Below are 24,864 nucleotides of genomic sequence, written 5' to 3' on the forward strand. Positions count from 1 at the left end.
CCCAAGTGCTGTTTCAATTGTTACTCTTCCCATTTAAAAGGAATTAAATCCTCTTTAAGAGTCGCCTCAACATTTTCTTTGATAAAGATATTGTTGCCCTTACCATAAATCCATATGTGAAGTAAATTGCTGCATGTTTGTTTTAAAGATGTCATATAACTGCAAGTAGTTGTTATGATTGATCCTTTCAGTCTTGTCTTGAATGCCATCTGGCTTGGTCACAGAAGATTTAAGTGGGAAACTGTTCATAGAGTCAGTGGTGAATCACCCAAAAAATGGGTCTCTTTCTGGGACTTGTGCCTTTTACTTCCTTAATTCTACTGGATAAATACCTGTGGTACGAGGCCATGCTTCTACTAACTTATCCAGAATTATGAACCATAGAAAATTACAGCTCAGAAACAGGCCTTTTGGCCCTTCTTGTCTGTGCCGAACCATTTTTTGCCCAGTCCCACTGACCTGCACTTGGACCATATCCCTCCACACCCCTCTCATCCATGAACCCTTCCAAGTTTTTCTTGAATGTTAAAAGTGGTCATTTACCACTTTATCCGGCAGCTCATTCCACACTTGCACCACTCTCTGCGTGAAGAAGCCCCTCCTAATATTCCCTTTAAACTTTTCTCCTTTCACCCTTAACCCATGCCCTCTGGTTTTTTTCTCCCCTAGCCTCAGTGGAAAACGCCTGCTTGCATTCACTCTATCTATACCCATCAAAATCTTATACACCTCTATCAAATCTCCCCTCATTCTTCTACGCTCCAGGGAATAAAGTCCCAACCTATTCAATCTCTCTCTGTAACTCAGCTTCTCAAGTCCCAGCAACATCCTTGTGAACCTTCTCTGCACTCTTTCAACCTTATTTACATCCTTCCTGTAACTAGGTGACCAAAACTGTACACAATACTCTAAATTCGGCCTCACCAATGCCTTATATAACCTAACACTCCAACTTTTATACTCGATACTCCGATTTATCAAGGCCAATGTACCAAAGGCACTCTTTACGACCCTATCCACCTGTGACGTCACTTTTAGAGAATTCTGTACCTGTATTCCCAGATCCCTCTGTTCAGCTGCACTCTTCAGAGTCCTACCATTTACCCTGTATGTTCTTCTTTGGTTTGTCCTTCCAAAGTGCAATATCTCACACTTGTCTAAATTCCATTTGCCATTTTTCAGCCTATTTTTCTAGTTGGTCCAAATCCCTCTGCAAGCTTTGAAAACCTTCCTCACTGTCCACTACACCTCCAATCTTTGTATCATCAGCAAATTTGCTGATCCAATTTATCACATTATCATCCAGATAATTGAGACAGATGACAAACAACAATGGACCCAACACCGATCCCTGCGGCACACCACTAGTCACGGGCCTCCACTCAGAGAAGCAATCCTCCACAACCACTCTCTGGCTTCTTCCACTGAGCCAATGTCTAATCCAATTTACTACCTCCCCATGTATACCCAGCGACTGAACCTTCCTAACTAACCTGCCATGAGGGACCTTGTCAAAGGCCTTGCTGAAATCCAGGTAGACAACATCCACCGCCTTCCCTTCATCCACTTTCCTGGTAACCTCCTCGAAAAACTCTAATAGATTGGTCAAACATGACCTACCACGCACAAAGCCATGTTAACTCTCCCTAATATATCCCTGTCTATCTAAATATTTGTAGATCCTATCCCTTATCACACCTTCCAATAACTTGCCCACCACCGACGTCAAACTTACTGGCCTATAATTTCCCGGATTTCTTTTGGAACCTTTTTTAAACAACGGAACAACATGAGCCACCCTCCAATCATGCGGCACCTCCCCCGTGAATACTGACATTTTAAATATGTTTGCCAGGGCCCCTGCAAGTTCAACACTAGCTTCCCTCAAGGTCCGTGTGAATACCCTGTCCGGTCCTGGGGATTTATCCACTCTGATTTGCCTCAAGACAGCAAGCACCTCCTCCCCTTTAATCTGTAAAGGTTCCATGACCTCCCTACCTGTTTGCCCTATTTCCGTAGACTCCATGCCCGTTTCCTCAGTGTGGTGAACCATAGATGGTTACCACTATGGGTACTGAACCATAAATGGTTATCACTATGGGTACTTGTACATATGTTACTCTTGTTACTGTTGGGGTTAGGGTTGGGGTGTTCCACCTGTTGGTATTGTTCTGTGGTACACTCCGGTTGGCTCCGCCTTCCTATAGGAGTATAAAGGTCACTGCACTTCCTAGTGACCCTTTAGTCTGGGATTGTATTGTTAAGCAGTATGCTCCATCCTTGTTGCTAATAAAAGCCTTTATTTCCTGGGTACGATCCAGCCTCCCGAGTGAATTAATCGCGCATCACTCAGTAAATACAGATGCAAAAAAACCATTTAGTATCTCCCCCATCTTTTTTGGTTCCATACACAAGTGTTGTAGTTAGTATGAGTTGTTTAGAGATATTTTTTTCAAAATTCAATTGATTTTAGTTTAAAATAATGTGTTATCAGAATATAACAAATCCTATTAGTCATGTAACACCATCATCACTTAGGGTGGCATGAAGAACTGTTATGTATATCTGTATGAGACAGCTTGTAATTTTATCAATGAGACACAGGTAGCAGAACCATTTATACTTGTATGCATCTGGCACTTGTACCAATCCTGCAGGTTTCAGGTGATTATTTCATCAGTTTTTTACTGACATGAAGGTCAAAAGATCCCAAATTTATTCTTCTAAAAACTTCAGATTGCAAACTTCACCAGTTGACTTATCAATAATGTTTCAGAAGCATCTTGGACAGTAACAGATAACAGGGTACAAAGGGGGCAATAAATACTTGGTCATTTCATGAACCGTTCTATTTAAAGTTCCTAGGAAACTAACTTCTAATCAATTTGTGTTACAGCAATACCTCAAATGTATTACTTCATCAATCCCACTGACCAAATAGCAATGTGGCTTCTGATTGAAATAAAGCTGTTCACGCTCGGAGTTAAATAAAACCTTCAACATGACCTTCTTCTCCAATTCCCAAATCATTCTATACTCATCACATTTTTGATGAGCCAAACTTAGCCAAAAAGGCTGAACTTTAAAAGATAAGGCGTTGTTAGTGAAAATCAGTTCCTCCTGACTGCGTTTCAAGTTATTGGCTATCCAGCAAAGAGCTCTTGTGATTAATTTATAGCTGGATTTGATGTTATAATAAAGATGAAGATGAGAAGGAAAACAACAAATATGCAAAACACTTCACTAGCTGTAAGAATGTTTCTCAGTTGTATTAAATACAAGAAGTAATAGAATAAAAATGCAAGATTTAAGATTACTTTAAGGGATATTAAGTGGTTTGTTTCTGAGAAAAAAATAGAAAGATCAGAAATGTGGTGGTAAGATGAAGACTTGCATTATTTTATTACATATAACAACATATAAACATAATGAGAAGCTGGCTCTAAAAAGTGATAAGATCACAAAATTAAGCATTAGAAAATGAAGGAATGGCAGGTGGATTTTGTACAATAGCACATGAAAGGATTTGTTTTCTTTTTGGCGATTAAGATTAGATGCCATTTTTCTCTCAAGAGGGTTGTGTTACTCTGGAACTCTGCCTCAGAGGGCAGTGGAAGTGGGGTCATTGAATATATTAAGATGGAGCTGGATACATTTTTGTTAGGCAAGGGAATCAAAGGTTATTAGGGTAGATGGGATTGTGGAATTTGAAACACCAACAGAACAGCCATGATCTTATTAAATGACAAAGCAGGGGCTGAATGGCCTACTGCTACTCCTATTTTGTATGTAAAAGATAAATGAGCTAGCAATATTATAAAAGAAACACATAATATTGATGTTTTACATTAATTCCTCATTCCAAAAATGCAACATGAGTAGGGAGAGTAATGTTATAAAGAAATTAAAAATATTTGTTGCACCAATACACATGTTGGAATAAACAGCAGGATTGCTTGGAGGGCAGTTTATATTTTACCCATAATTTAGAATTTTTTTTTTTATTAATAGTTTTCCCTGAAGTTGACTGCAGAATCTGGAACTGAATACTGGAATCCATTTGTATGCAGGTTATTATCTGAGCTCCGATCTTTGTTCTCCCTGTGAGGACAGGCTCCGCCCACTCAGCCACATCCAGAGCTCGGGGGCGGGGCTCGCCATGATTGACAGCTGTCCGGCTACGTCAGCGCGTCAGGGGGCGTCTGATGTATTTTCCGGTTCAAACATACGTCATTGATGATGCGCATGTGTATCCAGTTTCCTGTCCCACTGTGCAACGTCAGCGGCTGAAGAACACAGACATCTTGACAGAGCGAGAGAGGAACAGAAAAAAGGTACCGGCCGGGGAGACACGGGGATGGGAGACGTGGGGGGGGGGGGCGAGAAGTGTGGGGGGGCGAGAATTGGGGGGGGGAGAGAATTGGGGGGGGGGAGAGAGAAGTGGGGGGGGGAGAGAGAAGTGGGGGGGGGAGAGAGAAGTGGGGGGGGGAGAGAGAAGTGGGGGGGGGAGAGAGAAGTGGGGGGGGGAGAGAGAAGTGGGGGGGGGAGAGAGAAGTGGGGGGGGGAGAGAGAAGTGGGGGGGGAGAGAGAAGTGGGGGGGGGAGAGAGAAGTGGGGGGGGGGAGAGAAGTGGGGGGGGAGAGAAGTGGGGGGAGGGGAGACGTGGGGGGGGAGGGGAGACGTGGGGGGGGAGGGGAGACGTGGGGGGGGAGAGACGTGGGGGGGGAGGGGAGACGTGGGGGGGGAGGGGAGACGTGGGGGGGGAGGGGAGACGTGGGGGGGGGAGAAGTGGGGGGAGGGGAGACGTGTGGGGGGGGAGGGGGGAGACGTGTGGGGGGGGAGGGGGGAGACGTGTGGGGGGGGAGGGGGGAGACGTGTGGGGGGGGAGGGGGGAGACGTGTGGGGGGGGAGGGGGGAGACGTGTGGGGGGGGAGGGGGGAGACGTGTGGGGGGGGAGGGGGGAGACGTGTGGGGGGGGAGGGGGGAGACGTGTGGGGGGGGAGGGGGGAGACGTGTGGGGGGGGAGGGGGGAGACGTGTGGGGGGGGAGGGGGGAGACGTGTGGGGGGGGAGGGGGGAGACGTGTGGGGGGGGAGGGGGGAGACGTGTGGGGGGGGAGGGGGGAGACGTGTGGGGGGGGAGGGGGGAGACGTGTGGGGGGGGAGGGGGGAGACGTGTGGGGGGGGAGGGGGGAGACGTGTGGGGGGGGAGGGGGGAGACGTGTGGGGGGGGAGGGGGGAGACGTGTGGGGGGGGAGGGGGGAGACGTGTGGGGGGGGAGGGGGGAGACGTGTGGGGGGGGAGGGGGGAGACGTGTGGGGGGGGAGGGGGGAGACGTGTGGGGGGGGAGGGGGGAGACGTGTGGGGGGGGAGGGGGGAGACGTGTGGGGGGGGAGGGGGGAGACGTGTGGGGGGGGAGGGGGGAGACGTGTGGGGGGGGAGACGTGTGGGGGGGGAGACGTGTGGGGGGGGAGGGGGGAGACGTGTGGGGGGGGAGGGGGGAGACGTGTGGGAGGGGAGGGGGAGACGGGTGGGGGGGGAGGGGGGAGACGTGGGGGGGGGGAGGGGGAGACGGGTGGGGGGGGAGGGGGAGACGGGTGGGGGGGGAGGGGGAGACGGGTGGGGGGGGAGGGGGAGACGGGTGGGGGGGGAGGGGGAGACGTGTGGGGGGGGAGGGGGAGACGTGTGGGGGGGGAGGGGGAGACGTGTGGGGGGGTAGGGGAGACGTGTGGGTGGGGAGGGGAGACGTGACGTGGGTGGGGAGGGGAGACGAGACGTGGGGGATGGGGAGACGAGACGTGGGGGGGAGGCGAGACGAGACGAGACGTGGGGGGGGGAGGGGAGACGAGACGAGACGTGGGGGGGGAGGGGAGACGAGACGAGACGTGGGGGGGAGGGGAGACGAGACGAGACGTGGGGGGGAGGGGAGAAGAGACGAGACGTGGGGGGGAGGGGAGAAGAGACGAGACGTGGGGGGGGAGGGGAGACGAGACGAGACGTGGGGGGGGAGGGGAGACGAGACGAGACGTGGGGGGGAGACGAGACGAGACGTGGGGGGGAGGGGAGACGAGACGTGGGGGGGGGGGGAGGGGAGACGAGACGTGGGGGGGGGGGAGGGAAGACGAGACGAGACGTGGGGGGGGAAGGGGAGACGAGACGAGACGTGGGGGGGAGGGGAGACGAGACGAGACGTGGGGGGGGAGACGAGACGAGACGTGGGGGGGAGGGGAGACGAGACGTGGGGGGGGAGGGGAGACGAGACGAGACGTGGGGGGGGAGGGGAGACGAGACGAGACGTGGGGGGGAGGGGAGAAGAGACGAGACGTGGGGGGGAGGGGAGAAGAGACGAGACGTGGGGGGGAGGGGAGAAGAGACGTGGGGGGGAGGGGAGACGAGACGAGACGTGGGCGGGAGGGGAGACGAGACGAGACGTGGGGGGGAGGGGAGACGAGACGTAGGGGGGGAGGGGAGACGAGACGTGGGGGGGGAGGGGAGACGAGACGTGGGGGGGGGAGATGAGACGAGACGTGGGGGGGGAAGGGGAGACGAGACGAGACGTGGGGGGGGAGGGGAGACGAGACGTGGGGGGGAGGGAAGACGAGACGAGACGTGGGGGGGGGAGGGGAGACGAGACGTGGGGGGGAGACGAGACGTGGGGGGGAGGCGAGACGAGACGTGGGGGGGGAGGGGAGACGAGACGAGACGTGGGGGGAGGGGAGACGAGACGAGACGTGGGGGGGAGTGGAGACGAGACGAGATGTGGGGGGGGAGTGGAGACGAGACGAGACGTGCGGGGGTGGAGGGGAGACGAGACGAGACGTGCGGGGGGGGAGTGGAGAGAGAGAGAGGTGGGGGGGCGAGAGAGAGAGAGGTGGGGGGGCGAGAGAGAGACGTGGGGGGGGAGAGAGAGAGAGACGTGGGGGGGGTAGAGAGAGAGACGTGGGGGGGGTAGAGAGAGAGACGTGGGGGGGGTAGAGAGAGAGACGTGGGGGGGGTAGAGAGAGAGACGTGGGGGGGGTAGAGAGAGAGACGTGGGGGGGGTAGAGAGAGAGACGTGGGGGGGGTAGAGAGAGAGACGTGGGGGGGGTAGAGAGAGAGACGTGGGGGGGGTAGAGAGAGAGACGTGGGGGGGTAGAGAGAGAGACGTGGGGGGGTAGAGAGAGAGACGTGGGGGGAGAGAGAGAGACGTGGGGGGAGAGAGAGAGAGACGTGGGGGGGGTAGAGAGAGAGACGTGGGGGGGAGAGAGAGAGAGACGTGGGGGGGGAGAGAGAGAGAGACTGGGGGGGGGAGAGAGAGAGACGTGTGGGGGGGGAGAGAGACGTGGGGGGAGGAGAGAGAGAGAGAGACGTGGGGAGGTTGGGGGAGAGAGAGAGACGTGGGGGGGAGAGAAAGACGTGGGGAGGTGGGGGAGAGAGAGACAGGGGGGGGAGAGACGTGGGGAGGTGGGGGGGGAGAGACGTGGGGAGGTGGGGGGGGAGAGACGTGGGGAGGTGGGGGGGGAGAGACGTGGGGAGGTGGGGGGGAGAGACGTGGGGCGGTGGGGGGGAGAGAGACGTGGGGGGGGGGGATAGAGACGTGGGGAGGTTGGGGGGGGATAGAGACGTGGTGAGGTGGGGGGGGAGAGAGACGTGGGCAGAGGGAGGTGGGGGGGAGTGCTCATTTAATACCTCGGCCATTTCCTCTGGCTCCACGCATAGATTCCCTCCTTTGTACTTGTAGTATTACAGTCATAGCTAGGCTGTAGAGAAAGATCAACTTAATGCAAGGTAAGTCCATTCAAAAGTCTGATGGCAGCTGGGAAGAATCTGTTCTTGAATCGGTTTGTACGTGACCTCAGACTTTTGCATCTTTTTCCCGACAGAGGAAGGTGGAAGAGAGAATGTCCAGGGTGCATGGGGTCCTTAGTTATGCTGGTTGCTTTGCTGAGGCAGCGGGAAGTGTAGACAGAGTCAATGGATGGGAGGCTGGTTTGTGTGATGGATTAGGCTACATGCACGACCGTTTGTAGTTCCTTGATGTCCTGGGCAGAGCCATACCAAGCTGTGGTACAACCAGAAAGAATGCCTTCTATGGTGCATCTGTAAAAGTTGGTGAGAGTCGGAGCTGACATGCCAAAATTTCCTTTGTCTTCTGAGAAAGTAGAGGCATTGTTGGGCTTTCTTAACTATGGAGTCGGCATTGGGGGACCAGGACAGGTTGTTGGTCATCTGGACACCTAAAACTTGAAGCTCTCGACCTTTTCTACTTTGTCCCCGTTGATGTAGACAGGGCCATGTTCTCCTTTACCCTTCCTGAAGTCGATGACAATCTCCTTCGTTTTGTTGACATTGAGGGAGAAATTATTGTTGCTGCTGCACCAGTTCACCAGATTCTCTATCTCATCCCTGTACTCTGTCTCGTCATTGTTTGAGACCTGACCCACTACGGTGGTGTCGTCAAGAAATTTGAAAATCGAATTGGAGAGGAATTTGGCCTCAGTCATAGTTATATAAGGAGTATAGTACGGGGCTGAGAACACAGCCTTGTAGGGCACCGGTGTTGAGGATGATTGTGGAGGAGGTGTTGTTACCTATCCTTACTGACTATGGTCTGTGAATTAGGAAGTTCAGGATCCAGTCGCAGAGGGAGGAGCTGAGACCCAAGCCACGGAGTTTGGAGATGAGTTTTGTGGGAATAATGGTGTTGAATGCTGAGCTGTAGTCAATAAATAGGAGTCTGACATAGGTGTCATTGTTATCTAGATGTTCCAGGGTTGAGTGCAGGGCCAGGGAAATGGCGTCTGCTGTGGACCTATTGCGGTGGTAGGCAAACTAGTCGATCCAGGTAGTCCAGGAGGTTGGAATTGATTTGTGCCATGACTAGCTTTTCGAAGCACTTGATAATGATGGATGTCAGAGCCACCGGCCGATAGTCATTAAGGCACACAGATGTGGGGGAGAGAGAGACAGATGTGAGGGGGGAGAGAGAGCCACGTGGGGGGAGAGACAGACGGGGGGGGGGGGGGATGTTGTGAGATGGGATAGAAGGATGAAGTGAAAGCAGATGGGGGAGATGAGTTGGGGGGAACGAGGGGGTGGGGGAAATCAGGTGAAAGGCAGAAGGTGTGGGAGGGATTGAGGGAGATGGTGTGGGACGTGGTGAGGGGGGAGATGAAGTGGTGGAGTTGGATTTGGGAGACATGTTGGGGGTAGGAGACGACCTGGGTATAGAAGAGATGAGGTGGTGGGTGGGGTTGATGGGTAGGAGGGGTGAGGGGACAGGGGTGGGAGATGAGATGGGGGAGATGAGGGTGGGAAGGGGTGGCCTGGGGGAGACAAGGATGGAGAGAAGTCGTGGGTGGGAGTCGGTGAGGAGGATGAAGACGGGAGGCAGTAGGGGGAGAATTGGGATAGGGAGGGAAGGGGAGAGAGTGGAGGGAAAATGAGGGAGGGAAGGCAAGGGGGGCTAGACGGGTTGAGGAGTAGATGAAGTAGGGGGTAAGGAGGGAGGTGAAGACATGAGGAAGAGGACAAGCGAGGGAGAAGGGGAGACGAATGTGGAGGAAGGGGAAATGTTGGAGGATGAAGGGGGGGCTGAGGGAGGGGTGTGTAGGGAAGTTGAGGGCAAGAGAAAGGAAGAGAGTGGGTGATGATGGAAGGAAAGGCCACCTCACAGGACTAGGAGTGTGGAGAAGTTTTGTCAAGGCAGGATTTGTAATACACATTATAGTGCAATGTGAAACAGATGAAGTCATTGAGGAAGGGAAGAGTCACGAAAAGATAAAAGCGAAGTTGAAATTTTCCCATTCCTGTTGAGAGGAGGAAGCAGCAGCAACAGTCATCAATGTATTGGTTAAAAAGAAAGGTCAGACAGGGAACCCGAGTAAGATTAGAATGGGGAATGTTGCCGGTGTCCCACCAAAAGGCAGACAAGTATCATATTTGCGTAGCTTGTACTCATCCATGTTTGATTCAACATCATGGCTCCCAGTTTTTCCCCTTGCAGCCCATGGGGTGCAAATTTGACTATATGGCACACATTTAGTTTAGCCATCATCACATAGAGCACAGTCAGGCTTGCTCTCCTCAGATTTGGATTATGCTGGGGAATTATCACAGTGAGGGCTTGGACATAATGTCCTGCAGGCTCTGTATTGTGAACCAGTTATAGTGTCATGATAATTCAAAGCAGAACTGTAGTGAAGGCACTCGTCATAAATAATGTCTGAAATGGCTATTTGTGTGAATCAAAGCATTCCATTGTATCAATATTTATTTCCATTTCCCTTATTACAGAACACAATGGATCAAGTAATGCAGTTTGTGGAGCCCAGTCGTCAGTTTGTAAAGGATTCAATCAGACTTGTGAAAAGATGTACAAAGCCTGACAGGAAAGGTATAGCACAATTGTGAGCTTTTTTTTTCAGCTGTGCACATTGTCTTGTCTGAAGACTAAAATGTAAGGTTAAAAAAATTTGGAGTTAACTGGTTATGTCTAAAACCTAGGAAATAGGAGCAGGCCATTCAGCCCCTTGAGCTTGCTTCACCATTCAATCAGATCATGGCTTATCTGAGTTTACTAACTTGATTTGATTTATTATTGACACAATGAAAAGTATTGTTTCTTGCATGCCACACAAACAAAGCATACCATACATAGATTGCATAGGGGAGAAGGAAAGGAGAAGATACAGAATGTATTGTTACAGTCATAGCTAGGCTGTAGAGAAAGATCAATTTAATATAAGATAGGCCCATTCAAGAGATGGTAGCAAGGACGAAGCAGTTCTTCAGTTGGTACATGATCTGACTTTTGTATAATTTTCCTGACGGAAGGTGGAAGAGAGTATGTCAGGGGTGCATGCATTGATTATGCTGGCTACTTTTCTGAGGCAGCAGAAAGGGTAGACAGAGTCAGTGGATGGGGGGTTGGTTTGCATGATGGACTGGATTACACTCACAGCCCTTTGTAGTTTCTTGCGGTCTTGGTCAGAGCAGGAGCCATACCAAACTATTATACATCCAGAAAGGTTACTTTCTATGGTGCATCTGTAGAAATTTGAGAGTGTTGTAGCAGACATGCTGAACTGCCTTAGCCTCCTGAGAAAGTAGAGGCATTCATGGGCTTTCTTACCTATAGCGTCGACGTGGAGGGACTGGGATAGGTTGTTGGGTGATCTGGACACCTAGAAACTTGAAGCTCTCGGCCATTTCCACTTCATCTCCGTTGATGTAGACAGAGGCATGTCCCTCAGGTGTTGAGAGCTAGTATGTGCACAGTGGGCCAGTTGTGCTGACAATTTTTCTGTGAAATCATGGTCTTCACAGGTCATTTGTACTTGTGAATATTGTATTCTAGTCATGTTCTGTAGATTATGAAATGGTAATTTTTATAATTCTCTTTGTTAAAGATATGCTTGGATTAATGAAAATTTCATGTGATTGCAAGATAGATTAAGAAATCTTAATCGTAGTATTAGGAAGATTGTATTCAACTTTTTCTGATAGGTTTTGTTATATGTATAGAAAGCTTGAGCAGAGTTTCTGCAACCATGGCGCTTTCATAGAAACCATTAGAACCTGTCTGCAACACCTATTTGGAATGAAAGGAAAATGGGTGTCGAGAGTGAGAGCACTTGTGATGTAAATATATTTACAGATATATTGCATTGGATGCATGTGCTGAAACCTAAGTATTTGTAAGAAGTACTATCTCTATCCATAAAATAAGCTGCATTTCATGAATTGTATTCCTTAATAGAATGTTCAAAAGTAATAGTGTACAACAAAAAACAATTACAGAATAGTCAGAGGCCAGGAATTCTGCAGCAAGTAACTCGCTTCCCAACTCCCTAAAGTATCAACTATCTACAAGGCACAAGTCGCGAGTGTGTTTGAATACTGTTCACCTGCCAGAATGAGAGCAGTTCCAGTGACACTTGAAAAGTTGGGCACTATCCAGGACAAAGCAGCCTGCTTGATTGGTACCCCATCTGCTGTCTTAAACATTCAATCCCTTCACTGATGCACAGTAGCAGCAATGTGTAGCATTTTTCAGGATGCACTGCAGCAACTCACCAAGGCTCCTTCAATTACATCTTACAAAGCTGTGTCATTGACCATCTAGGTGGAGAAGGTGCAGCAGATGCACCACTACCTGCAAGTTCCCTATCAAATCACTCACCATCCTGACTTGGAAATATGTTGCTGTTTCTTCATTGTTGCTGGGTTAAAATCCTGGAACTCCCTTCCTAGCAGCTCTGTGGGTGTATGTAAAGTTGTCATTGCCCTAGATAGGGAGAGCTGACTGGTGGTGATTTAATCTGAGGATCACCATGCCTCAGGTGAGGGGCAAGGTTGAGAAGGTGGACCTTCATGAATAACGTTAGCCTGTACGGGAATTGAACCTGTTCTGTTGGCGCCACTCCGTATCACATACCAGCCATTCAGCCAACTGAGCTAACCGACCTCAAGAGTAGGTGTATGTTCATTGACTGCAGTGGTTCACTACCACCTTTTCAAGGGCAATTAGGGATGGGCAACAAATGCTGGCCTTGTCAGCAATGTCCACATCCTGTGAAATAATCTTAACTTTTATTTTGCCTCTAACCAATTCCATAATGTAAGCCTTGCTTAGGTTGTGTTTTATTTTATTCACATGACATTCATACTTCCAATTTAGAATGGTTCAGTGGTGTTTGCAGATCTTAGGAAGAGCTAATTAAATTTCTGTTTAAATAAAAAGTTCAATATTCACAGAACAGTTTTGGAACAGAGTAAACAATTAATTGTCCTACTCAAATGCAGAATCATCCCAATAATACTTCCAATACTAATAAGCCAGACAAGCCGCCTGAAGGTATGATTTTCATTTGGGTATATGGTTGAAATACAAGTCTAATAAACTATCAGCATAGTTCTCTATGCAATGGGCTACAGTATTTAACAATTTTCTTTTACAATGTGAAATTGAACTCAATTTTGAAAGATTCCTGCGTGGTTTCCTTTTTACAGAATTTCAGAAGATTGCCATGGCAACAGCAATTGGATTTGCCATTATGGGATTCATCGGTTTCTTTGTAAAGCTCATCCACATTCCCATTAATAACATTATTGTGTAAGTATTCAGTAGTTTTGACTGTTAGCTCTTATCTGTATTTTGCAAAAAAAATCTCGATTAATATAGATGTTTTCATTCTTTTGGATTATGAAAGTTTTGAAGGGAATAGATAGGAAAAAATAAGGTGGTTAAGGACTAAGGGTGTGGGAGAATATTTTTGCCTGGGTCCAGATCTCATGGCCCAATGACTTTAAAACAGTTTAAATTTCTTTTAAAAAGATGCATAGATAAAATGACCCAGTGGAACATGTAGCTCTGCTTGACAGGTCATCATGATGTTCAGAATTTTAGTTGAAGTAGATAACAGTACTTGCTATTTGTAAGGGGACAACATCTTATGAAATTCCTAGATATAGTTCCAAGTCAGTTTGGTATGTGACATGAGAAGTTGATGGTGTTCCCATGCATCTGCTGCCCTACATGGTAGAGATTGTGTTTGGAAGGTGCTGTCAAAGGAGCCTTGGTGAGTTGCTGCAGTGCACCTTGTAAATGGCGAAAATGCTGTCAGCTATGGAGAGAATGAATGTTGAAGATGGTGGTTTGGTTGTCAGTCAAGTGGGCTGCTTTGTTGAGCTTGAGTGTTGTTGGAGCTTCACTCATCCAGGCAAGTGGATTTTTTCACTGAGGGTCATGGGTCTTTGGAATTTTCGTTCTGAAAAGTTGGTGGAAGCAGAGTTTTTGAATATTTATAAGGCAGAGGTGGATTGATTCTTGATAAGCAAGGGGTGATGAGTTTCAGCGGTAGGCAGGATACAGATTTGAGATTACTATGAAATCAGCCACAATCTTATTAAATGGCAGAGCAGACTTGAAGGGTTGACTTCCCTACTTCTTGTTCGTATGGAGAGTAATTCCATCACACTCCTGACTTGTGTCTCGTAGACAGGTTTAGGGGAGTTAGGAGGTGAGTTACTCGTTGCAGGATTCCTAGTCTCTGATCTAGTCCAGCCCAGTTTCTGGTCGGTGGTAATGCCTCAGGATGTTAATAGTGGGGGATTCAGTGATAGCAATGCTGTTGAATGTCATGTGGAGATGATTAGATTCTGACTCATTGATGAAGAGTGTTTCAGTATCTGAGGAGTCGTGAATGGTCCTGAACATTTTACAATCCACTTCTGGCAGAGTTAAGATTATTGATTAAAAAGCTGAAGATGGTTGGGCCTAGGACACCACCCTGAGGAAATCCTGCAGCAATGATTGAGAGTAAGTTGATGGGGTGGTAAATGGCCAGGTTTGATTTGTTCAGCCTTTTGTGAACAGGACATATCTGGGCAATTTTCCACTTTGCCAGGTAGTTGCCAGTGGTGTAGATGTACTGAGACAACCTGGCTATAGGCCGGTGCTCATTCTGGAGAACAATTCTTCGATACTACTGCCAGAATGCTGTTGGGGCCAATATTCTTTGCAATGTCCAGTGCAATTGGCCGTTGGTTGATATCATGTGAAGTGAATCGAATTGGCTGATGACTGACATCTTTAATGCTGAGGACCTCCAGAGAAGGCCAAGACAGATCAATGACCTAAATAATGAAATTTACTGCAAGAAAGGTAAATTTGCTTCCATAAAAACACAGCAAAAGAACAGAATGGAGCTAAAGATGTGCATAAAAAAGATTTAGAACAGTTATGCAGTTAGAAAAATGAGATGTAACATTTAATGCCTGATCATAAAAAAGTGGGACAGATGTGTCACTTACAATATCTAGATAATATGCTGAGGCCAATTTTGCAAGAAATAAGATGTATCACTAGAAAAGCAGAATAAATTATATTAAGCCTTTAGAGTGTACTGGCTAACCCATACTGTATAGTTTTGGAGACTGCTGCAAAACAATATATAATTACTTGCCCCCTGGGAATCTATGGGGGATAACTTAAAGCTCTGAAGAGGAAACTTCATCAGAGTATCTGGAATATAGTTCAAATAAAAAGAAACTATTATTACTTAAAAACAGAGAAAATGAAATGGTAATTAGTCAAAAGTAAACTTAATTTAGAAAATTGGAACCATTTCTTTACTTAATTATGTTTGAATTTTGGGCACAATGACCCTTGTTGCATGGATTTAATGCTGGAATCTAATGAAAGCAAATGTTAATCAGTCAGACAAAGTTAATTTGACTTTGAATTGGACAAAAAACTTGTGTTAAGATTTACTTTTGAGGTCTCCTTTCCACTGGTCATGTACACAGTGAGAATGAGTTTTTCACCTTTCTTATATTTGTAGCTTTCTATAAAGTATAATTACTTTTATCAAAATGCACCACCTCACACTTAGTCATGTTGAATTTGGTCCACCATATGATTAGCAGTGTTGACACCTCTAACTCCATATCCAAACCTTTGTGCACATGAGTAACAGTGAAGACAGAACTGGACAGTACTCTTAACTCCTCCTCTCTCCACTCCGAACCAATTTCTAATCTCATTTGCTACTACATTCCCCTAATTATACACTGATTAATCTTTGTATTCTCCTGTTTGGTACTTTGCTAAAAGCTTAATGGAAGTGCATTTAAAACCTCTAGGTCTTGTTACCTCAAAGCACTAAAGTTTATCAAGCAGAATCTTCCTTTTTGCAATCAAACTCATCTGCTTCTCGTTTTCTCTAGTGATAATTCATATTTTCAATTAAAATTTTCCTTACCACAGATGTTAAACTAACACTTATAATTATTGGGATTTTCTCGTCTTCCTTTTTGAAAATGATTGCCATATTAGTCACTGCAGCGGTTCATCACCACCTTTACTCTACAGCGCTCTGAGTTCTAGATGGCAAGTATAAACTGGACTGCAATTAGGAATGGGCCATAAATTCCTAATATCACCATGAAATCTATTCTGGGCCATGCACTTAACCAGTTCAGAATTTAACTCCATTCTAAGTGTGATCTTGTTTTGAAAACACACTGAAGTGTTTAAGGATCCCCTGCCAATTTCTGATGATCCTTTATTAACACATTATACTCTTGGGTTCTGTCTCATTCAACATTTTATATTATGGACATTTTGAAGAATGACTTTTATTGTTTAATGGTTTGTTTCTTTTACTTTTCACTATCCCATTCCTAACATTTTCTTTTCTCTTACACCAATAAGCCTTGTACTCACCCCTCTTCAGTATTGGTTTGTTTCTAAACTCCTTGATTTTCCAGGGTGTCCTGAGACTTGTAGTAGTCATTTTTGAAATATTACTGCCAAAAAGGGCAGAATAAGTACTTTAAAAAATAGTTTTGGTCTGCAGTCCAGTTTATACTTGCCATCTGGAACTCTGAGAGCACTGTACAGTAAAGGTGGTAAAACTGCAGTTCCCACTTTAATAGACAAGTGGAATGATGTTTTACAATTCAAGGACTTGCTGAAAAGCATTTGAAGGTTTTGGAGCTGTCCATTTTAATAAATAAACAAGATGATTTGAAACCTGAGCTTGCACTGCATAGGACTGATTATAGAGTATGCGTTAAAATTGAAGATAATGAACTAATGGCTGTTTCAATCTTTTCACAGTGGTGGTTAAGACTGCTCAACTGACCTCATGCGGTTAGGGTAGGGAATGAAGATCGAAAGATGCGAAGGAACATTTCTACATTTTATGCTGTTGTAAATCAATAAAAGGCTCATTTGGAATTATATAAGGCTCTGATTTTTATTGCTTTTCTTTTGTTGATTCATTTTACATTCTAAAAGGCACAAACTGATTAATTGATGTGTCTCTTTATTCCCATTGTCCACAGCAAAGGCTGATCTGTTTCTACTGTCACAGTCCCGCTTCCGTCATAAGTATTGGATGTGCTGACCAGTTTCCCAAATTGGAGTACTTGATTAGCTGCAAAAGAGAACATTAGTAGAAAATTACTTTTCATCCATGACCTCTTCGAATGAAAAAGCCACTACGTAATCAAGAATAATTTAGACTTGCTGTTTGTAGCTCTGTAGCAGCTGCAGCTTTTCCTACTGAGGATATAATCATACATGGATGATTTTTGACCCTTTCTAATAGCTAGCTACAAATGGCATGCACCATTTAGCTGCAGGCAGCACATAGATGGAGGAAAATAAGGGAAATGGGTAACTTCACCAAAATACCACCCGAAGCAAACACTGCCAGCTGTAAGTAGAAAGTGCTGACTGCTCATCCTTCTGTTTATTCTAATCCTCATGACTTTGCAGAGGTGGATATTTACCAACTTTACTTGGGAACCAGCACAAATGTGGTAGTTATCCATCTCTGGAAAGTCATGAGGATTATTTCTGGGAGGTTGAATCTAACACTGCTTGAGTGGCTTCCTGTGCGTGCACATTTTGAACATCCTGATGTCTGCATCCTCAAAATGCAGCACTGGCTGACATGCAACAAAGCATTCCCATTAACACAGGACCTCAAAGGAAATACACATACCTGTCTGAAACCTTGGACTACACTACCCTATAACTGGATGGCAAGAATCACCAACTGCAGCCTAGTACCTGACCTGAGTGATGGAAGTCCCAGGTTTAAACCTCACATGGAAAATTGGGTCAATCCTCAATAGCTCCAGGACTGGCCAGGGAAGATGTGGCCAGTTGCTTCATAAGTGAAATATGATGAACAGCTTAAATTGTTAACGTCAGATAACTTCAGCCCGGAGAGATCTCTTCCTGATGCCATCACAACCATTCACACTGTCAGCTGAAGAAGTTGAATGGATTGTTAACGTCAAACTATAGATGCTTCCCCTGTTGTATGAATTTTTAAAAATCCTGAAAACTTTCTACAGCAATGGTCTTGAAGATGCTTTTTGAAATTGATTTTGTATTTCTTAAACTTGCACAAATGTGGTTATCAAAGGATTCCGACAGTGCGGAAGGAGGCCTTTTGGTTATCAAGTCTGCACTGACTCCAAGAACACCTTACCCAGGCCCACCTTTCTCTGTAAGCCTGGGCATTTACCCATGGTCAATCCATCTAACCTGCACTTCTTTGGACTGTGGGAAGAAACCGGAGGAAACCCATGGGAAGAATGTGCAAACTCCACACAGTCACCCAAGGCCAGAATCAAACCAGGTCCCTGGCATCATGAGGCAGCAATGCTTGCCACTGTTCTGCCCTATGGAGATACGTTGCACTGCTATCTTGCTGAATAGCCATTATTCATACCATTAAAATCCCAACTGACCATGTAGCTTTCAAGAGGGGCAGGCTGGAAGAACAATTGAGGATTTATTTCCTACCCATCCACCCGAGCTGGGCCTTGCTGACCCAGAGTTTCTGTGTGCCTTACACTTCTGCCAGGAGATGGTGCTGTCAGGCAGTGTAAAACCATTTTGTTGCTTGGTTTTGGTTTAATGCAAGCAGGAAAAAGGTGAATGACCAAACTTTGAAATGCTTGAGAGCAAAATGTGGAAAGTTGTGAGAATTATTTCGGTGAAGTTGACACACACACACACTATAGTTACGTGCACAGTTTAAAATGAAGAGTGACCAAGTGTTTTCTGGTGAAGTTAAATGAGAAAGTAAACTGAAAAGGATGTAAAGAGGCTGTAAAAGGAAACAGATTGTGACTGGGCAAGAAGGCCACAAACAGAATATAGTGTATGAAATTATCTACTTTATTCAGAAGGAGGAAAGGCAATTTATTAAAGGTGAGACTAGTAAATTTTGGTATTCAGAGAGATTTGTACACAAATCAAAGTTGATATACTGGTACAGTGAACAATTAGCAAGGTAAATCATCCTTTACTGCAAGCAGGTTGCTGGTACACTGAGCAATTAGTAAGGTAATTGTCCTTTATTGCAAGCAGGTTGGAGTATAAGAGTACAAAGAACAGTACAGCACAGGAAACAGGCCCTTCGGCCCTCCAAGCCTGTGCTGCTCCTTGGTCCAACTAGACCAATCGTTTGTATCCCTCCATTCCCAGGCTGCTCATGTGACTATCCAGGTAAGTCTTAAACGATGTCAGCGTGTCTGCCTCCACCACCCTACTTGACAGTGCATTCCAGGCCCCCACCACCCTCTGTGTAAAAAAACATTCCTCTAATATCTGAGTTATACTTCGCCCCTCTCACCTTGAGCCCGTGACCCCTCGTGATCATCACTTCTGATCTGGGAAAAAGCTTCCCACCGTTCACCCTATCCCCTTCATAATCTTGTACACCTCTATTAGATCTCCCCTCATTCTCCGTCTTTCCAGGGAGAACAACCCCAGTTTACCCAATCTCTCCTCATAGCTAAGACCCTCCATACCAGGCAACATCCTGGTAAACCTTTTCTGCACTCTCTCTAACGCCTCCACGTCCTTCTGGTAGTGCGGCGACCAGAACTGGACGCAGTACTCCAAATGTGGCCTAACCAGCGTTCTATACAGCTGCATCATCAGACTCCAGCTTTTATACTCTATACCCCGTCCTGTAAAGGCAAGCATACCATATGCCTTCTTCACCATTTTCACCACCTCTGCTGCCACCTTCAAGGACTTGTGGACTTGCACACTTGGGTCCCTCTGTGTTTCTATACTCTTGATGACTCTGCCATTTATTGTATAACTCCTCCCTACATTATTTCTTCCAAAATGCATCACTTCGCATTTATCCGAATTAAATTCCATCTGCCACCTCTCTGCCCAATTTTCCAGCCTACCTATATCCTGCTGTATTGCCCGACAATGCTCATCGCTATCCGCAAATCCAGCCATCTTCGTGTCATCCGCAAACTTGCTGATAACACCAGTTACACCTTCTTCCAAATCATTTATATATATCACAAATAGCAGAGGTCCCAGTACAGAGCCCTGCGGAACACCACTCGTCACAGACCTCCAGCCAGAAAAAGACCCTTCGACCACTACCCTCTGTCTTCTATGGCCAAGCCAGTTCTCCACCCATCTAGCCACTTCTTCTTGTTTCCCATGAGCCTTAACCTTCTTAACCAACCTGTCATGTTGGACTTTGTCAAATGCCTTACTGAAATCCATATAGACAACATCCACGGCCCTTCCTTCGTCAACCGCTTTTGTCACTTCCTCAAAAAACTCCACCAAATTTGTAAGGCACAACCTCCCTCTTACAAAACTATGCTGTCTGTAAGAGGGTCTTGCTGCAATTATGTAGAACTCTGCGAAGGATCATGAAATGCTGTGTGCCCTTTTGATCTTCATATCTAAGGAAGGATATACAATATTTGCATTGAATGGTGTGTCATGAAGGTTGATTGGACGAGAGGATTGTCTATGAGGGTAGATTGAGTAGATCAGACCCATCTCCTCTGGAATGTACAAGATGAGAGGCGATCTCATAGAAACATAAAATTCTTAGGGTTGACAGCAGAGGCTGAAAAACTGTTTCTTCTGGCTGGTGAGTTAAGTTTAGATCTAGGGATAGTATCAAGCTAAAGGGTCGGAGATGAGAAGAGAACTTTCAATGAAAGGGCTGTGAATATTTGGAAATCTCTATCCCAGAGATCTATGTTCATTTGATGAGTATATTCAAGACAGATTGAAATGATTTTTGGGGTACCAGGTGTAAGAAGGTATAGGATGGGAATGCAATCTTGAGAGATCTTGCAGCTTACTCCTGATTCTATTTCTTATGGAGCTGACCAGAATTTTCTTTATTTCCCTCTATAATCACATGGTTCCAGTTCTATCCACCTCGATGCAACCACATTCTCCTGCAATGGCCTCTCCAGTCACCTCAGGTTTTCCAACTTCTCGATTCATCATTGTTGTTCTTTAACATTTCAAACATGGAAAGAGCTTTCATAGTTGTGCTGATGTGACAACTTTACCTCTTCTCGACCTCCATCGTCCGCTGTTGAGCTCCCTCGCTGTTTGAGGAGTTGGGTGGAAAAATAGTCCCCCAATTTGCCTGAGGTCACAGAGGATGGCAAGTCCGATTTCCACCTGATTGTTCGTGGTGGGATACCCAAACATTAGTTCCCATTGGCCTTAAAATCTCACAGTTGGGTGTGGATGCAGATGGACCTTTCCCTGTATGGACTTGCAACAAAAGTTTGGGTGGTATTGGGGGAGGGTAGAAGCACTTATCCAAACTAAGGAACAAATGTGACACCATTCCCTTCCACCCCTATTAAATTAGATGGGAGGAAAATTGTGTGCCGTTTCCATCAAATTGTGATACGTGCTTATACCCAATGCTGAAGAGTAAAATCCATCTCACTCCATATAGCAGGTGACTGAGGGTCAAGATTTTCAATTCAAGTACCATCTATATGTTTGATTGGCAGCTCTTTTAAAGTTTAACAGACATGTTTTTAAATTGCCCTTGCCTCAATCTTTTTTTGGAAAAATGATTCATAACCTGTCCTGTTCAAATTGGGTATTGCATCTGATGGATAACGAGCACCAGCATCCCAGGTAAAGGTTAATACTCAGGGACCTTCTGTCTGATCCAGTTCACTTAGCCATTTACTGCTTAATAAATTTGTTTAAGCCACAATCTTGTGAAGTATTTATCTGAACAATTTTTGAAGTGGTGCAGTGAGGCTTGAACAGATAGTTTTTTGACTCATAGAATCCCTACAGTGCCGAAGGAGGCCATTCGGCCCAACAAGCCTGCACTGACAACAATCCCACCCAGGCCCTATCCCCACAACCCCACGTATTTTCCCTGCTAATCCCACTGAGGCTAAGGTGCAATTTAGCACGGCCAATCAACCTAACCTGCACATCTTTGGAGCGTGGGAAGAAACTGGAGCACGCGTAGGAAACCCATGCGGACACGGAGAGAATGTGCAAACTCCATACAGTCATCCAAGGCTGGATCTCTGGCGCTGTGAGGCAGCAGTGCTAACCACAGTGCCACGCAGAGGTGCATTCTCAAACATATAAATCTATCTACTTAAACTCAGTTTCATATGGGGGGAGGAGGTGCAAGTAGTACAAATGCATCTGATCCTGTTCTCATATATTTTGGATAGGAAGAGAATCCTAACTTCTGTTCCCCTTGCTCGAGCCGGTCTTGCTGAGGCAGATTTCCTCAAGTTACTTAAGCACATACTGATTGCTATAGAAATACCTGCAGTAGTGAGATCAGTGAAGGACACTGTAAATACTTCTGTTTGTTCACTGTTGGAAACTTACTTCAAAATTTGCAAAGGAATATCGCCATAGTGAATCAGAAGTGGCACAGCGATTATGTTTATTACCTCTGGGGGAGAAAGCCATGTTTTATTGGTCACTCGGATGTTGTGTGTTTTTTTGTTCATTCAGCTCACAGCTCAGCAGACAGAAACAAGAGTTCTGGCAAATCAACCCAACTGCCTGAGGAAGTTTACAGAAATTATGATAGGGATTTTTTTTCTTAAAAGAAGCTAATTAATTCCATTTCTGGTGTTTGCGTGGTGTAATGCAAAACCCCTTCAAACATTTGACAAATATCAAATGACTTATTCAACATTCTCTCACATTAGTAAGTGTTATTCAAGTCGATTTTTTTCTTGGCGTTTTTAGGAATTACTTTCCTGCATTAATTGATTTTAATGTCTATAGAATGATTAACATAATTGTGAGAACTTATCAAAATCATATATTTTTGGCTAATATATTAAAATTAGAAACCTCATTCCCACTTAACCTTATATAACCTATTAATATTCAAAAAAGTCACATTATTGGATTTAAAATGTAGCATTGACAAAAAGGGGGAAAAGGAAAGAAATGATTCCGAACTATCTTGAGATTTGATCAACATAAATGCCCCAGGCTCATTCTTCTGAAAGCAATTTTTAAGGTGTTACTAACTGGAAAGGTGGCTTCTCTTGGTGGAAAAGGAGTGCTTTGTGAAGTAAAGGGCTGGTAAAGCAATTAAAGAAAATAAAGTCCATGTCGAAACGAAGGAGAATGAGAAACTCAAAGCACATTTCAGAAATCGTAACCGAAATGAAATTTTAACCACACATTAGGGCTGATCTCAGCTTATTGGGAATGATGCTCTGCTCCTGTGTGAGAAGCACGAAATAAGCCATTACTTTTAAGCAAAGTTACAAGTGGCATAATTTATACTGCAACATTTAAAAACATAACCTTCTTTCCTGTGGGACCCCAATGCTATCAGTATTGTTGGTGACTTCCAGTGACATACATTGAGTATTTGTTGCACATCAGGTGGACCTCAATTTGAATGGTTTATATGGAAGAGCCAGGAACCCTGGTATAATATTCTATTTACTATTAATTAGGAATTTCAGAAGACATTGGGCCTGATTTTACCATTTTGAGTCTAAGTGCCGAATCTGGGCGGCAAATAGATCCGCGTCTGGAATCCTCTTTCCAGCGCACCCATACGCGTTTTGCCGGCTCCTGTCCGATTCGCGCTGTGGGTGGGGCTTAGCGCTGGCGGACTGATCGGAGCTCTGAACTGCGCATGCGCAGTTTGAAAAAAATCTGACAGAGCGCGCCCGGGCGCGAAAGAAAAAAAAAGCAGAAAGCGGAGAGCAGCTCTCTGACGGTCATCCTCTGGGGGGTTGGGGGGGGGAATGGGAGGAGGAGGGGGGGCGGGACCCAGATCATCCTCTGGTCGGTGGCGGTGGGGGGGGGGGGGGGGGGGGGTGGGGGGAGGAGAAGGGGGGGCGGGACCCAGATCATCTTCTGGTCGATGGGGGGGGGGGGGGGGGGTTCTGCTGCCAGTCTGCGGCTGATCGGTGGGGAGGGAGGGGGCAGGGGGGTCTGCTGCTACTCTGCGGGCGATCCCTCCTCCCCACCGGAGGAACGAATCCCTCCTGCCGGAGTGGACGTGCGGCCATGCCATCCCACAAAACCTTCAGGATGAAGCGATTCCTCGCTAAGAAGATGAAGCAGAACCGGCCGATTCCACAGTGGATCCGCATGAAAACCAGCAACAAAATCAGTACAAGTCCAAGAGGAGACACTGGAGAAGGACCAAGCTGGGCCTGTAAAGGGATACACCATCACTGGTACACTACCAGCCACAGATTACTCTTCCCTGCAGAGGCAAGAGAGCGGGAGAGACAAGTTTACAGAAAATTTCGGACCGTGATCTTGGACTGCATGGATCAAAGTCTCCGCACTACAATATGTGGGGCATTTCCATCCGGAGAGCCTCTATGCCAAATGCAAATGGAACTAAATCGACAAGTGCATTGTGAATTGCTACAGTTGTGAAACATTTTTCTTGGCATCAGTGTGAATGCCAGATCAAACTGATCTGCAGATGCAGACATTGAACCACAGCTCCTGGAAGACTCGACCAGCAGATCACAGGACTCAGTCTGAACGTGACCATCTGTCAATGTATAATATGCAGAGCACTGCAGGGGAAGGGAGAGAAAACTTTTTACACTCGTTGAATTGATTGTCCCCTGCCCCCGCTTTTTATAACGTAATCCTTTTAATTCCATCCAAATGTTCGACAGTTTTGTCTGCTTGCATTGTGACATTGTGATGCAGATTTAAATACACAATGATGTTGCCTGTTATGAATACTAATTCATCCCCAGGCACAGAACTGGGTTTTGAAGACACCTGTTTTGAATTGGCCTTCCAAACCTGATACGAATACTAGAGCAACAAATCAAGTCCAAAGACGTGCAGGTCAGGTTGATTAGCCATGCAAAATTGTCATTTAGGGCCCGATTTTACTATCACGTTTTCTGATGTGAAAACTTGGTAAAGTCGGGCATGAGGCGAGTAGCACGATCCGCACCTGCCTCCGCGCTGGTTCCCCCTTTACCAAGGCCTGAAAATGGCCACAATCAGGACCACAAAACGAGTGCGATGGCCATTTAAATACATTTGTATGCATTTAAATTGAC

General features: G+C 46.2%; 2 protein-coding genes across 7 annotated transcripts in view; one reads left to right on the forward strand and one right to left on the reverse strand.

Annotated features, from left to right (window-relative positions):
• The first annotated feature begins 4,233 nt into the window (after positions 1-4,233).
• sec61g (SEC61 translocon subunit gamma) lies at positions 4,234-16,735 on the forward strand. Its single transcript, XM_078236440.1, has 4 exons — positions 4,234-4,334; positions 10,273-10,372; positions 12,991-13,093; positions 16,604-16,735. Exons 2-4 carry the CDS (start codon positions 10,279-10,281, stop codon positions 16,611-16,613), a joined length of 207 nt encoding a protein of 68 aa, XP_078092566.1. The 5' UTR covers positions 4,234-4,334; positions 10,273-10,278; the 3' UTR covers positions 16,614-16,735.
• Positions 16,720-24,864, reverse strand: part of tpk1 (thiamin pyrophosphokinase 1) — a 381,820-nt gene continuing 373,675 nt past the window's right edge. For all 6 annotated transcript variants that reach the window (XM_078236390.1, XM_078236382.1, XM_078236417.1 and 3 more), the window contains one exon: positions 16,720-16,922. In XM_078236390.1, the coding sequence (XP_078092516.1) occupies positions 16,795-16,922 (128 nt within the window). In that variant the 3' untranslated portion in view covers positions 16,720-16,794. The remainder of the gene's footprint in view (positions 16,923-24,864) is intronic.

Source organism: Mustelus asterias, chromosome 2, assembly GCF_964213995.1.
Source record: "Mustelus asterias chromosome 2, sMusAst1.hap1.1, whole genome shotgun sequence".
Taxonomy (NCBI): Eukaryota; Metazoa; Chordata; class Chondrichthyes; order Carcharhiniformes; family Triakidae; genus Mustelus; species Mustelus asterias.